The sequence below is a fragment of the Aegilops tauschii genome, unplaced genomic scaffold (assembly GCF_002575655.3).
Source record: "Aegilops tauschii subsp. strangulata cultivar AL8/78 unplaced genomic scaffold, Aet v6.0 ptg000228l_obj, whole genome shotgun sequence".
NCBI classification, from domain to species: Eukaryota; Viridiplantae; Streptophyta; class Magnoliopsida; order Poales; family Poaceae; genus Aegilops; species Aegilops tauschii.
The window spans coordinates 106,567-119,259 of NW_027332516.1; the positions used below are offsets into that span (position 1 = coordinate 106,567).

Sequence of the window (12,693 nt, forward strand, 5' to 3'; positions counted from 1 at the left end):
CAACAGATCAATTCCAACGAGGTCGTGCTCCTCTTTAACTCTCAGCTTCAAAGTATCCGTCCCCCTAGACTCTCTGCAGGTTTCCATGTACCAATCATGGAATCTTCGCATCATCGTTGTTAGAGATCTTTCATCTTTGACGAGAGGCTTCCCGTAATGGTATTTGTGTTCGTCCACCTCCAAGAAATCATAATGTACATCGTCGGGCAGGTAATCTCCAAGATTGGTATTGGGCAAAATCTCCGGATGATTAGAAACGATATCGCTAACCAACTTGAGCGGGGGGCACGATTGGTTCGCTTGTTCGTCGAGCTGGGCAATTTTTTTCCCAGCTCGTCATTCTGCTAACCTTCGATCACTGATAGTACTTCCCGACCGCTCCGCATCGATATATACCTTTTCAGTAATGCACTCATAGTTGTTTTTCTGTCGAGACGGTGGTGGTTTCTTCAGGGCATCGACAGTGCGCTTTACTTTCACCGGATCTATCTTCTCCTCCGGAGGTGGATGTTTCTTTGCTTTCACCGCTGCAAAGAAGTCCCTCACTTCGGCTTTCACGATCTCCGCGTTTTCCTCCACACTCATCTCGTATGGTAACTTCTCTAGAGGCTTGAGAGATGGACCGAATCTGTATTGCCTCCCGCCTCTAGCTGTACTGCTAGACGCTGGAGCAGACGGAGCGGCTGCGGCTGTCTTCTTTCCTTGCTTACGTGGCAGAGGAGAAGGACTACAACGCGCCGGAGCAGCCGGAGCGGCGGCGGGTCTCTTCCGCCCTTGCTGACGAGGCGGAGAAGGAGGAGGTTGGCTGCTCGGGCGCGCCGGCGCAGGCGGAGAAGGAGGCGGAGTGCCGCCACACGCCGGAGAAGGATGCTGAGTGCCCTGATCACTCGCCAGAGGAGGAGGCGGAGGAGGAGGCGGAGTGCCCTGACTCGCCGGAAGAGGAGGAGGAGGAGGAGGAGGAGGAGGCGGAGGCGTCCAGTTCGGAAGGTTAATGAGCTCCTTCCGCCGTAGGCATGGAGTCTTGAGAGCATAACCCAGCCGAGTCTCCCCTTCACCGGTAGGGTGGTCAAGCTCGAGGTCCTTAAATCCCTCCGTTATTTCGTCCACCGTCACCCTAGCATATCCTTCTGGAATTGGACGGAGTGAAAAGTTGCGTTGGGTTCAGGAGGTCAAACAGAGCCGACAGCCGCCTTGACTTTGAAGTTGTGCCATTGCGTCATAAGGTGGCAATGTTGAGACTCCGTGATAGCATCCACGGGGTAGCTAGTAGGAGCCGTGAAGACAGGCTCCAGCTGAAGCAGCTCGGTGGAAGCCACGCTGCTTCTCCGCTGAGATGGCGGGGTAGCTTCGGGGGTAGCTTCGGCAGGTCGCGTCATGCGAACTGCTTCTCGTTCCTCTAGCCCTTGTACCCTTGCGTGCAGCGCCTGGAGTTGGGTTTGCTCCACTTTCTTCCTCCTCTCCTGACATTTGTAACCGCCTACGTCCGGAAACCCAGCCTTCCACGGAACGGAGCCTGGCGTGCCTCATGTCCGTCCAGGGTGCTCCTGATTCCCGAGGGCCATTGTGAGCTCGTCGTTCTCTCTGTCTGGAACGAACGTCCCTTGTTGTGCTGCATCAATATACTGCTGAAGCTTCTTGACGGGTATCTCAAGTTGGTCGTTCGTCCAAACGCACTTCCCTCATACAGGGTCCAAGGTTCCGCCAACCCCAAAGAACCAAGTCCGGCAACGGTCTGGCCAGTTCAATGTCTTTGGTTCGACCCCTTTATCAAGCAGGTCATTTTGTGCCTTGGCCCACAACAGCCGGGCTTTGAGGTAGCCACCTGACCCCGTGCGATGGTGAAGCTCCTTCTTCGCAGCATTTTTCTTGTTTGTCGCTGACATCTTCTTACTCTTCTCCGATGTCTTGTGGGCCACAAATGCGGGCCAGTGATCTCTGATCTTCTCATACCGGCCGGTGAATTCTGATGTCTTTTCTTGGTCGACAAACGATGTTTTCAGCTCATTCTTCCACCTCCTGAATAGATCTAACATCTTCTTAAGAGCATGAGACTTGATCAATTGCTCTTTAACTGGCTTCTCCGGATCCTCCTCTGGCGGTAGGGTGAAATTTGCCTTCAACGCGGTCCAAGGATCATGTTTCTGCATATCATTGACATAAGACACCTCAGGGTCTTCCTTCTTAGGCTTAAACCATTGGTGGATGCTGATCGGGATCTTGTCCCTAACAAGAACCCCGCACTGAGCAGAAAAGGCTTCCTTGGTCCGGATGGGTTCAATCGATTGGCCATCGCGTGCGATTGCTGTGATCGTGAACCTTTCATCCAAGCGCAACTTTTTCTTCGGGCCTCGTTTCTTTACCGAAGTTGTGCTTGATCCGGAGGGCTAGAAAAAAGAAGAAACACGAGAGTTAATATGTGTACATACCAAAACAATGAATGCATCAATTAGCTAGTCAGCACAGGCTTAATTAATATATATACCTGGTCGGACTATGTTCGGTCACCGGAGCCGTCATCACGGTCTCCTTCTTGCACCGGCATTCGGTTACCGGAGCCATCATAATCATGTCTTTCCTCCTCCATTGTTCGATCACCGTAGCCTGCTTCTTCACCCTGTCCTTCCAGACCATTATTGCCGTTAAGATACGACAAGACATCAGTTCCGCCTAAGATTATGTCCCCCAATACCTCTTCTGCTGCCTCGTATCGTCCGTGCTCCATTGTTTCTGCAAATATTACAACATGGCAATTATTATACAAACATGACAGCAGGTGGATATATTAGTGGCAAACGTAGACCTAGCTACCTAATCACAACAAGGAATCATATTAGTGGCCTCGACGCTTCTCTAGGGTTTGGGGTGGCCTCGGCAACGCTTCAAGGGTTCGGGGTGGCCTCGACGACAACGCTCTTTTAACTTGGTAAATTTGGGTGGCCTCGGCAGCGCTTCTAGGGTTTGGATCAACTTGTGCACATTGTGACCCTCTACGCACCCTATTTCCCGACCCTCGACCCTCGAACCCTAGGCCCCTCGACGACCCTCGAACCCTCGACCCTAGTTCCCGACCCTCGCCCCTCGAACCCTCGGCGACCCCCCCCCCCCTCATGTCGAAGTTATCGGGGAGGGGGTATATCGACCCCCCCCCCCTCCTCATGTAAGAAGAGGAAAAAAGATCGAAGAAGAAAAGAGGAGAAGAAGAAAGGAATAGAGGGAAGATCGAAGAAAAAAAAGAAGAAAAAAAGAGGAGAAGAAGAAAAAATAGAATTCTATTTTTTTTCTTCTCCTCTATTCCTTTCTTCTTCTTCTCTTTTTTTCTTCTTTTTTTCTCTTCTTATTTATTTCTCTTATTCTTCCTCTCCTCTTCGTCTCCTTCTTCTTCTCCTTCTTCCTCTTCTTATTTTCTAAAAATGTAACTTTTGCATATATAAAACTTTTCTAAAAATGTAACTTTTGCATATATAAAACTTTTTCTTCTTCTAACTTTTTCATACATAGATAAAACTTTTCTAAAAATCTAACTTTTGCATATATGAACATATATACACAGAGAACATACATACATATATATATTTCTATAAAAATGCAAAAAACAAATCATCATATATATGAACAAAAAATCTGAAAAAAAACAGGACATATAATCATATATACACACATACATATAAACACACATATACATATAATCTGAAAAAAAAAACATCATATATATGAAAAAAAACAGAGAGGAAGGCCGGCAGTTGGACCGTACGTGGCGGCGGCGTGTGGTCGGGGCAGGCCGGGGGCGTGGGGCAGCGTCGGGGCAGGGAAACGGGCGCGGCCGGGGCGGCGCGTCGGGACAGGGGCGCACGGACCGGGGGCGGCGCGTCGGGGCAGGGCAAGGGCGCGGGGCGGCGCGTCGGGGCAGGGCAAGGGCCCGGGGCGACAGCGACGAGGAGCGGGCGGCGAAGACGACGGCGACCGCGGGGCGGCGACGGCGAGCACGGGCAGCCTGGCGGCGTCGATGAGTTGGGCGTCATCAGGGGGTAAATGGTCGATGAAACTGAAAAATTTACAAGTCCTGCTTATATACACAGCGCATTGGTCCTGGTTCATGGCACAAACTGGGACGAATACCCCCCCCTTTGGTCCCGATTCGTGCCACCAACCGGGACCAAAGGTCTCTTTTCAGCAGCCCAAAGGGCGGGAAGCGAAGGCCTTTGGTCCCGGTTGGTGGCACCAACCGGGACTAAAGGGGGGCATTGGTCCCGGTTGGTGCCATGAACCGGTACCAATGCACCCCTTCAGTCCCGGTTGGTGCCACCAACCGGGACCAAAGGCCTTGTGCTGCCAATCGCGGCCAAAAGTTTAGTCCCACCTCGCTAGCTGAGAGAGCTCGAGAGTGGTTTATAAGCGCTGCTGCGCCCACCCTCTCGAGCTCCTCTCAACTACAGGCTTTCCGGCCTACCTGTCACTTTGTGCATGTGGGCCTACTGGGCCTATTGCGGGCCTGAATCCTGGCCCATGGTTGGGTTTCTAGTGGTATTCAGGCCGTGGTGGCCCAGTAGGTGGCACTTTTTTGTGTTCTTTGTTGTTTTATTTATTTTATTTTGTTTCTACTTACAACAAAACACTTACTATTGCTATTTTATTTTATTTTGTTTTGTTTCTACTTATTTATTAAAGTTTATTTTGTTTATACTTATTTATTTTATTTTGTTTCTACTTATTTATTTTATTTTATTTCTACTTATTTATTTTATTTTGTTTTTATTTATAATGTTCTGAACGGAAAATACTTTGATACTTTTTGCCACATCATCCATTTTCAACCCTTTCTGACTTTATTTGTTATTTTTCATGCATTTACTGTTTTTTTGAGCTATAAGACCCTGAAATTCAAAAGCATTTCAAATGATCTCTGAAAAGGTTGAAAGTTGGCATGGTATCATCATTTCACCCACATAGCATGTGCTAAAAAGTTGAGAGGGTTACAGCAAAAACTAGATGCACTTCGTGTATAAAACGGACAATCTCTTTCTAAGTATCAGGGTTTCATACGGAAACTCATATGTTACAAAGGGATTTCATTTTTTTGAACTTATTTGAATTCCAGACTTTTTATGTGTTCAAAAGGCACCATTCAAAGCCACATCATCAATTTGCAACCCTTTCTGACTTCATTTGTTATTTTTCATGCATTTACTGATTTTTTTTGAGCTATAAGACCCTGAAATTAAAAAGCATTTCAAATGAACTCTGAAAAGGTTGAAAGTTGGCATGGTATCATCATTTCACCCACATAGCATGTGCAAAAAAGTTGAGAGGGTTACGGCAAAAACTAGATGCACTTCGTGTACAAAACGGACAATCTCTTTCGAAGTATCAGGGTTTCATACGGAAACTCATCTGTTACAAAGGGATTTCATTTTCTTTTGAACTTATTTGAACTCTAGACTTTTTGTGTGTTCAAAATGCACCATTCAAAGCCACATCATCAATTTTCAACCCTTTCTGACTTCATTTGTTATTTTTCATGCATTTATTGATTTTTTTTGCGCTATAAGACCCTGAAATTCAAAAGCATTTCTAATGAACTCTGAAAAGGTTGAAAGTTGGCATGATATCATCATTTCACCCACATAGCATGTGCTAAAAAGTTGAGAGGTTTAGGGCATGGACAACACATAAAACCATTCTGCTTGTTTGCCTCAGCCACTTCGAGAAAATTATGCAGGCCCTTAATGTACTCGGAGGTGTGTCTGTCATCGTACATCCATTGCCGGTTCATCTGCGTGCATTATATATAATTACGTGTGTCAAAAACCATTACAGATTCACATGGATAGATAAGTGACCAAATTAATAGAAGTTCATCATCACATTAAAACAAAGTACATACATAGTTCAAATTGAACAACATATAGTTGTCCAGAGCATCTAGTTAAACCATACATTGAAACTATGTAAAACCTTTCAATGCAACAACAAATGCGATCATAATCACAACCAAGGTAACAATTGATCCAACGGTATAATGATACCAAGCCTCGGTATGAATGGCATATTTTCTAATCTTTCTAATCTTCAACTGCATTGCATCCATCTTGATCTTGTGATTATCGACGACATCCGCAACATGCAACTCCAATATCATCTTTCCTCCTCAATTTTTTTATTTTTTCCTTCAAGTAATTGTTTTCTTCTTCAACTAAATTTAACCTCTCGACAATAGGGTCGGTTGGAATTTCCGGTTCAACTACCTCCTAGATAAATAAAATATATGTCAACATGATGGGCATAATTGTCATAAACAATAAATGAACCAAATAGTTATAAAAGATAATATATATATATATATACCACATCTGAATCATAGCCAGGACGAGGGCCGACGGGGGCAGATACCAAAACCATCGCACCATATAATAACAAGCAATAATAAAAGTAAAAAAATTAGACAAGTATCTATTTAAAGTAAGAATTTTTTTTCTTTCCCAAGAAGATAAGAACAAGAGGCTCACCACGGCGGTGCCGGCGACGAGATCGGCGCGGGCGATCGACGGCAGTAAAGACGGGGACGGGACGTGACGGACCGCTAAATCTAGACAAATCTCGGGGAAAATAGAGCTTAGAGGTCGAGCTTCGAGAGGAGAAAGCTTAACTAGTGTGGCTCGGGCATTTTATCGAACACCTCATGTGCATAGGAGGTGAGCTAGAGCACCACAAAGCTCTCCCCTCGCCGGCCAGAAAAAACAGAGCACTGTGGAGTGCTCTGCTCGCAGGCGAGGGGTATATATAGGCAAATCATTGGTCCCGGTTCATAGCTGGAACCGGGACTAAAGGACCCCCTTACGTCCCGGTTCTAGGCACGAACCGGGACCAATGTCTGTGGGCCAGGAACGAGGTCCATTGGTCTCGGTTCGTGCCTAGAACCGGGACAAATGGGTCCACACGAACCGGGACAAATGCCTCCCGAGGCTCGGCCGGCCCCGTGGGCGCACGAACCGGGACGTATGCCCCATAGGTCCCGGTTCGTGACAGAACCGGGATTAATGGGCTGGCCAGGCCCCAGCCAAAGCCCTGTTTTCTACTAGTGGTTGCAACGCACGGGCATTTATACTAGTATTATCAGAGAGATCAAGCAAAGTATGGAGGAACGTGACTCTTCTATTACTCGTATATGTCGTAGTGGCAATAGTGTTAGTCATTCCATGGCAAACTTTGGTAGGGCTAATGGTCGAACTATGGGTTGGCTAGGGTCCGGCTCTGTTGCTCTACGAGATTGTACTCCATAATTTTTTAGTAATAAAGAGTATTTTGCAAAAAAAGAAAAACTCGTCTCAACCAGTTTCCAAGAAAAAACAGAATAACTGGATTCGATCGAGTCCTTATCTTGCACGCATCAGATTCGTATCCGTTTTGAACAACATAATCATTAGTTTTTCTTATTGCACAAGGCATCGATAATTAAGTAGTCGATGCTCTTCATTATATATATGTGTAGAAGCGAATACGGTATTACGGCCGAAGCAAATCAAGTTGGACCGGCGGCGTTTTGCATTGCCTCTCAAACTCACGAGCCGGCTTCGTTTCCGTCGTCGATTTCGCCGACTTCGGTCACTTCAGCCATAGTTAACAACAAGATGCATTCCACCACCTTCCCCGCAGTAAAACGAAGATGCATGTCTCCTTCCCAGCTGCCTCCGGCAACCCGGTGCACCACATCGCGCGACGTGTGCTCCGGCGCATATTCCTGGCCAGCCTGGGAGTCGCTGCATGCAGATTTGGTTTGCCTGGTCGCGTCGGCCTTGCTGGCCAGAGGAGATCTACTGGACTACGTCCGCTTCCGTGCCGTCTGCGCGCACTGGCGATCGGCCACGCTCTCTCCACGCGGCCGCGGGGTTGTTGATCCGTGCTTCCATCCACGCCGCTGGATGATGTTCCCAGAGGACCGTGGCCTTTACCCTGGACATCCGGAGCTGGGTGGCTACATCCGCTTCTTTAACCTAGACTCAGGTGCCTTTGTCCGCGTCTGTCTGCCATTGTTCAGGAACCACTGTATTCTTGATTCTGTCTGTGGCCTCCTCCTCCTCCAGAGGGACAAGGACGCAGCCATCCGTCTTCTACACCCTTTCACCCGTGACATTGTTGAGCTTCCACGGCTCACCACTCTCGCCACACAAATGCCCGGGGGAACAAATTGGTCGCTCCAGCGGATGAGATTCATCTCTACGTGTGCTTCGTTTGTTGCAGGAGTCGTCACTGTCTTGCTTACCTTTAATATGTTTGATGGTGTGGCTGTGGCTACCTCCCTAGACATGCAATGGACAATGCTCAGTTGGGAATGCCCAGCGTGGTCAGATCCGGTTTCATTACACGGCAAGCTATACGTGGTTGATATTCCAGAAATCGATGTGACGGGTTCACCATTGATTTTCGAGCTGGACGCAGCGTACCACCATCGAGCCACACCAAAGCTGATCTTCACATGCCCCAGAGAGAAGCGCCTCTACTCGTGCTATCTGGTAGAGCATGGCTCGGAGATCTTAGTGGTTTGCCATGACGACGATTTCCTATCCCATATTACTGTCTATAGACTTGCCGATCTTGTCTTGGGGAAATTTATCCCGGTAACAGACATCGGAGAAAACACTATATTCATGGGACAAAGGAATATCTGTGTATCTTCCAAGGCATTTCCTACCGTCGAGGCCAATACTATTGTCTACTACCGTCCGATCAAGAACCGTTTTGCACAGTACCATATCAGTAACCGCACCTGGTCACGGGCATTAGATCGGAGCAGCCTAAATGGCCGTGCACAAGGCCCCCGTAGCCCTATGTGTCATATCTTAACTTGCTGCTCTCCCGCGCATTGGTACGTACATATGTGGGTTTTTTTTGGTGCATGATAATAGCAACCATATTGTTATTTATAATACACTTGGTTAACCATGGTTGTCTTTTTTTCTCTGTGCTTGTAGGAACAAAGGACTAGATTACCCATCTACAGGTTGTAGACGACCAGAGTGGGAGGTGAAACAAGAGTTTCGAACTGGGGTACAAACGTCATCAATCTTATTCTACTTGATACTATATAATAGTTTTTTAACCCTGAAAATGCAGAACAATTGTTCTACGGCAATTTTCCGTCATATGAAAGAAGAACAATTGAACTGGGATTTACAATAGGATGTACTACTACGCCATGCAATGTTTTTTGATTCGGATTTAGGGTCTTCTGCTTTTGTATTCTACACAACCAAATTAACTCTAATTAAGCTTGTAAAATGATGGACAAAATCAGTGCTGGAGAATATCAGTGCGTAGCTATTTTCCCTATGATGACGTTGTTCTGCTTTTTATGGTGTTATATAATGTTGATTATATGTTAGCATTGCTGGTATCACCCAATTATGTCTTCTTTTGTGCTTAATTATATATTTATTTCTCTTTCAGGCATAAATTAATGACATCTGTATGGGAAGCTAGCAATGGAGGACTTATGGCACCATGCTTCATGGCAACTGGATCATGTCTAGATCTTGCTATTGCAGTATATCAAAATTGTCGGGCCAGCCCATTAGCATATGTTGATTTACAAAGAGATTAAACGTTATAACTTAATGCATGATTCATGGTTCGGGCATGACAAACATTAATGGAAAGAAATTTCATTCTTCTAATCCTACATGATTTATCACCTTCCACGGTGGAGTAAGGTAGTATTAAAAGCCAGTGGAATTAGCTCTCGCTAGGGTACCTTCCCTGCCCCCCTCCGCTGCCGCAGGCCGGCCTAGCCCCCCCTCCCGCGCGCTGGCCGCTGGCCGCCGGTCACTCGAACCCAGCCCCACCCCTCTCCCCCCTCCCAGATCCGCCATTGTGCCGCCTCCCCGGGAGGTGGCCGGGGCGACGCGTGCCCCCTTCTCTCTCTCGGTGGTCCACCCCCAACTCCCTGCTGAAATTTGGGATGAGCTTTAGGCCCATATAGCAATTTCTGAAAAAATCTCTTAAGGGCCCATGTGGGTTTATTGGCACTAGGTGTAATGGGAAGTTTAGTCCCACCCCGGAAGTTGGAGAGGAGTTGGACCTCCTTATAAGGGTTTCCCTTCTACATGCTATTGGAGCTTGAGAAGAGAAGAGGCCCTCACACACTCCTCCGCCGCCAGCCTTGTCACGACGCGCCGCGGGTTGCGGGAATGAGCCGAGCCGAGCTCACACCTACGTGCTTATTTTTGCAAGTCAAAGAGTTTTCTGACAGCTGGGCCACGATCTGAGACGTCGGATCATGAACTGTCACGGACTCGAACGCCTACATAAGTGTGCGGTGTCTCCTAACCCTAGCCGCCATGAACAGATCACATCTGCTCCACACGCACGACAGTCGCCGTTCCTTTGATGTTGTTGCCGCCGGTGACTCCATCCCGTCCACCGCGTACACGGTCGACGGGAGAGCAGGTCTCCAAAACCCCGCCTCCCGGATCCTATACGGGAGAGAGACGAATAGGTTTTTGGGAAGCAACTACGCAACTGCTCGCATCCGTTCGTCTGCTTCCTCTTCGTCCGCATCGCCTTCACCACCCTCAGTCCGACGCCGACCGTCTCGCCGTTGAGAAGCTCGAGGCCGACAAGAAGGCCGCCGAGGACGCAGCTGCTACCACCGCCGTTGCGGCCTCTGCATGGCCTACTGGAGGGTATAACTCGTTTATCCCGCTCCTACTGTTTTCTGTTTTAGCCATGCTAGCGTTATACGTAGATCTGTCTGCAATTAGCGTAGTATTCCCTCCGTTCCCAAATATAAGTCTTTCTAGAAATTTCAACAAATGACTACATACGGAGCAAAATGAGTAAACCTACACTTTAAAATATGTCTATATCATCTGTATGTTGTTGTCCATTTGAAATGTCTAAAAAGACTTATATTTAGGAATCGAGGGAGTATGTGCTTGCATGATTGAATATCGATATATGTGATTATTTCTGTCAATGCCAAGGTAGTGATTTACTCATGGATTATATTAATCGAAAAATTGCCTATTTACTCAACACTCCCCCCCCCCCCCCCGCCACCCCCGGCGCTGGCCCAGGTGTTGTCGGCGGCGGCGGGACTTCCTGTCCCTGCGCGCGCATTTTCCCTTTCTGGGGCAGGGGACGGCGGCGATCGGGGCCCTGCGGGATCCATCTGGGTCCTAGTAGGCCGGCCCCCGGCGCGGCTTCGTCGCCTTCTGCACGGTGGGGAGGAGGAGGAGCTCGGACCGGGGGCGGCGACACCGACGGCGTGCCTGGCGGGAGCTTTACGGGAAGTGAGTGCTCAGCTGGGCCTATGGGACCATGGGCCTGGTATGCTCCTACTATTGCGTCCGATCGGCTACCGTCATTGACAGTGGAGGCTGAGCCCTCCCGCGTGCCGACGGTGCTGCTGCCGCTAGTCCCGATTCCTCTTCCTCGTTGTGCAGACCTCACTTCGTGGTGCCATGGTAAGACAGCGTGGAAGCTTCAAGACCATGTTGGCGCAGGGTGGGGGTCGGTTGGTGGCGGGCTCCGGAGCGCCCAAGGTGAAGGTTGGGATCGGGAGAAATCCCTACCGGCCACTCCGACGCCGACGCGGTGGCGCCTGAGAGTGCCGCCAGACCTTCCTGGAGGGCGTCGGGGGCCACCCTTCCTCTCCCCTGGCCGCATACCGGGGGAAACCCTTGGTAGCAGCGTCGTCGTCATCGCGTCCCTTCTCGGAGGTGTTAATTGGTACCGGCGCTTCGGAGTCTAGGAGCTCGGTGGGAGATTTCCACTGGACGCAGTGGTCGCGAGGCTTCTTCGTTATTGTCGATCCGCCGTTGTCAGCATTTGTTTCTTTTGTATTTTCCTTTTGGGTTCTTTTGGGCGTATTTGTGCTACTTTCGTCCAGCACCTATCGTTGGTTGTATCGGTTGATTGCTTTATAATACAAAGCGGGGAACCCTTTTTTGTCAGTAGGTAGTACTAGTACTTCTAATATTAGGGTCCTCCATGATTGGCAGTTTATGAATGTTATCTTAATTGTGTAGTACCGGCACTCGATGAAGGGTTTTATGTCACGCTAATTGTGTTCAGCCAAATGGATGGTGGCTTGCTTTGGGCTAACCCATATGTACGTGTGATTAGTTATAAGTGTTCTAAAAGAAGTGCGATTAGTAACGAGCACTAGACTATGACGTGTCAGTTTTTTCGTTATTGCAATTGACCTGGAAAGGTGGGTTGAGGAGGATGAATCCCTTGCGTTGTCTTGCCCGTACGTCTTCCTCTTTGGCCAGTGAATTATGAGATGTCCTAATTTCTGGTTTAACTGCTCTTTCTCTGCGTAAGCTTTTAGAGTCAAGAGACTCCTTGGCCAGTCTGAACCCTGTTCAGTTCAATAAGGATACAGTCAGGTTGCAAAATATCTGAGTTCTGCAGTTCACAAGATCGATAAAAGCATGTTAGCCAAGAGTACTCAAGGATTTCTCAATACTACAAGTCTAAATATACAATATTGGAAGTACTAGTAGATATCCCTGTATCACGTAGTAGCTCAGCAGTTGCACATTTGCTTGGCAGTGCAGATCAAAGGATGGAGAAACAAGCCTATTTTCTACTCCCTCTGTCCCATAAAGTCTAGTGTCAAAAACACGTCTTACATTATAAAACGGAGGGAGTACAATTTTGTAGGGACTGTCTAATCTTCAGTAGACTGTTTTC

The 12,693-nt window shown here is 48.0% G+C and overlaps 1 protein-coding gene across 1 annotated transcript; it reads left to right on the forward strand.

Annotated features, from left to right (window-relative positions):
• Window positions 1-4,407: 4,407 nt before the first annotated feature.
• LOC141028536 (uncharacterized) lies at window positions 4,408-8,980 on the forward strand. Its single transcript, XM_073506099.1, has 2 exons — window positions 4,408-8,814; window positions 8,967-8,980. Exons 1-2 carry the CDS (start codon window positions 7,461-7,463, stop codon window positions 8,978-8,980), a joined length of 1,368 nt encoding a protein of 455 aa, XP_073362200.1. The 5' UTR covers window positions 4,408-7,460.
• The last annotated feature ends 3,713 nt before the right edge of the window (window positions 8,981-12,693 follow it).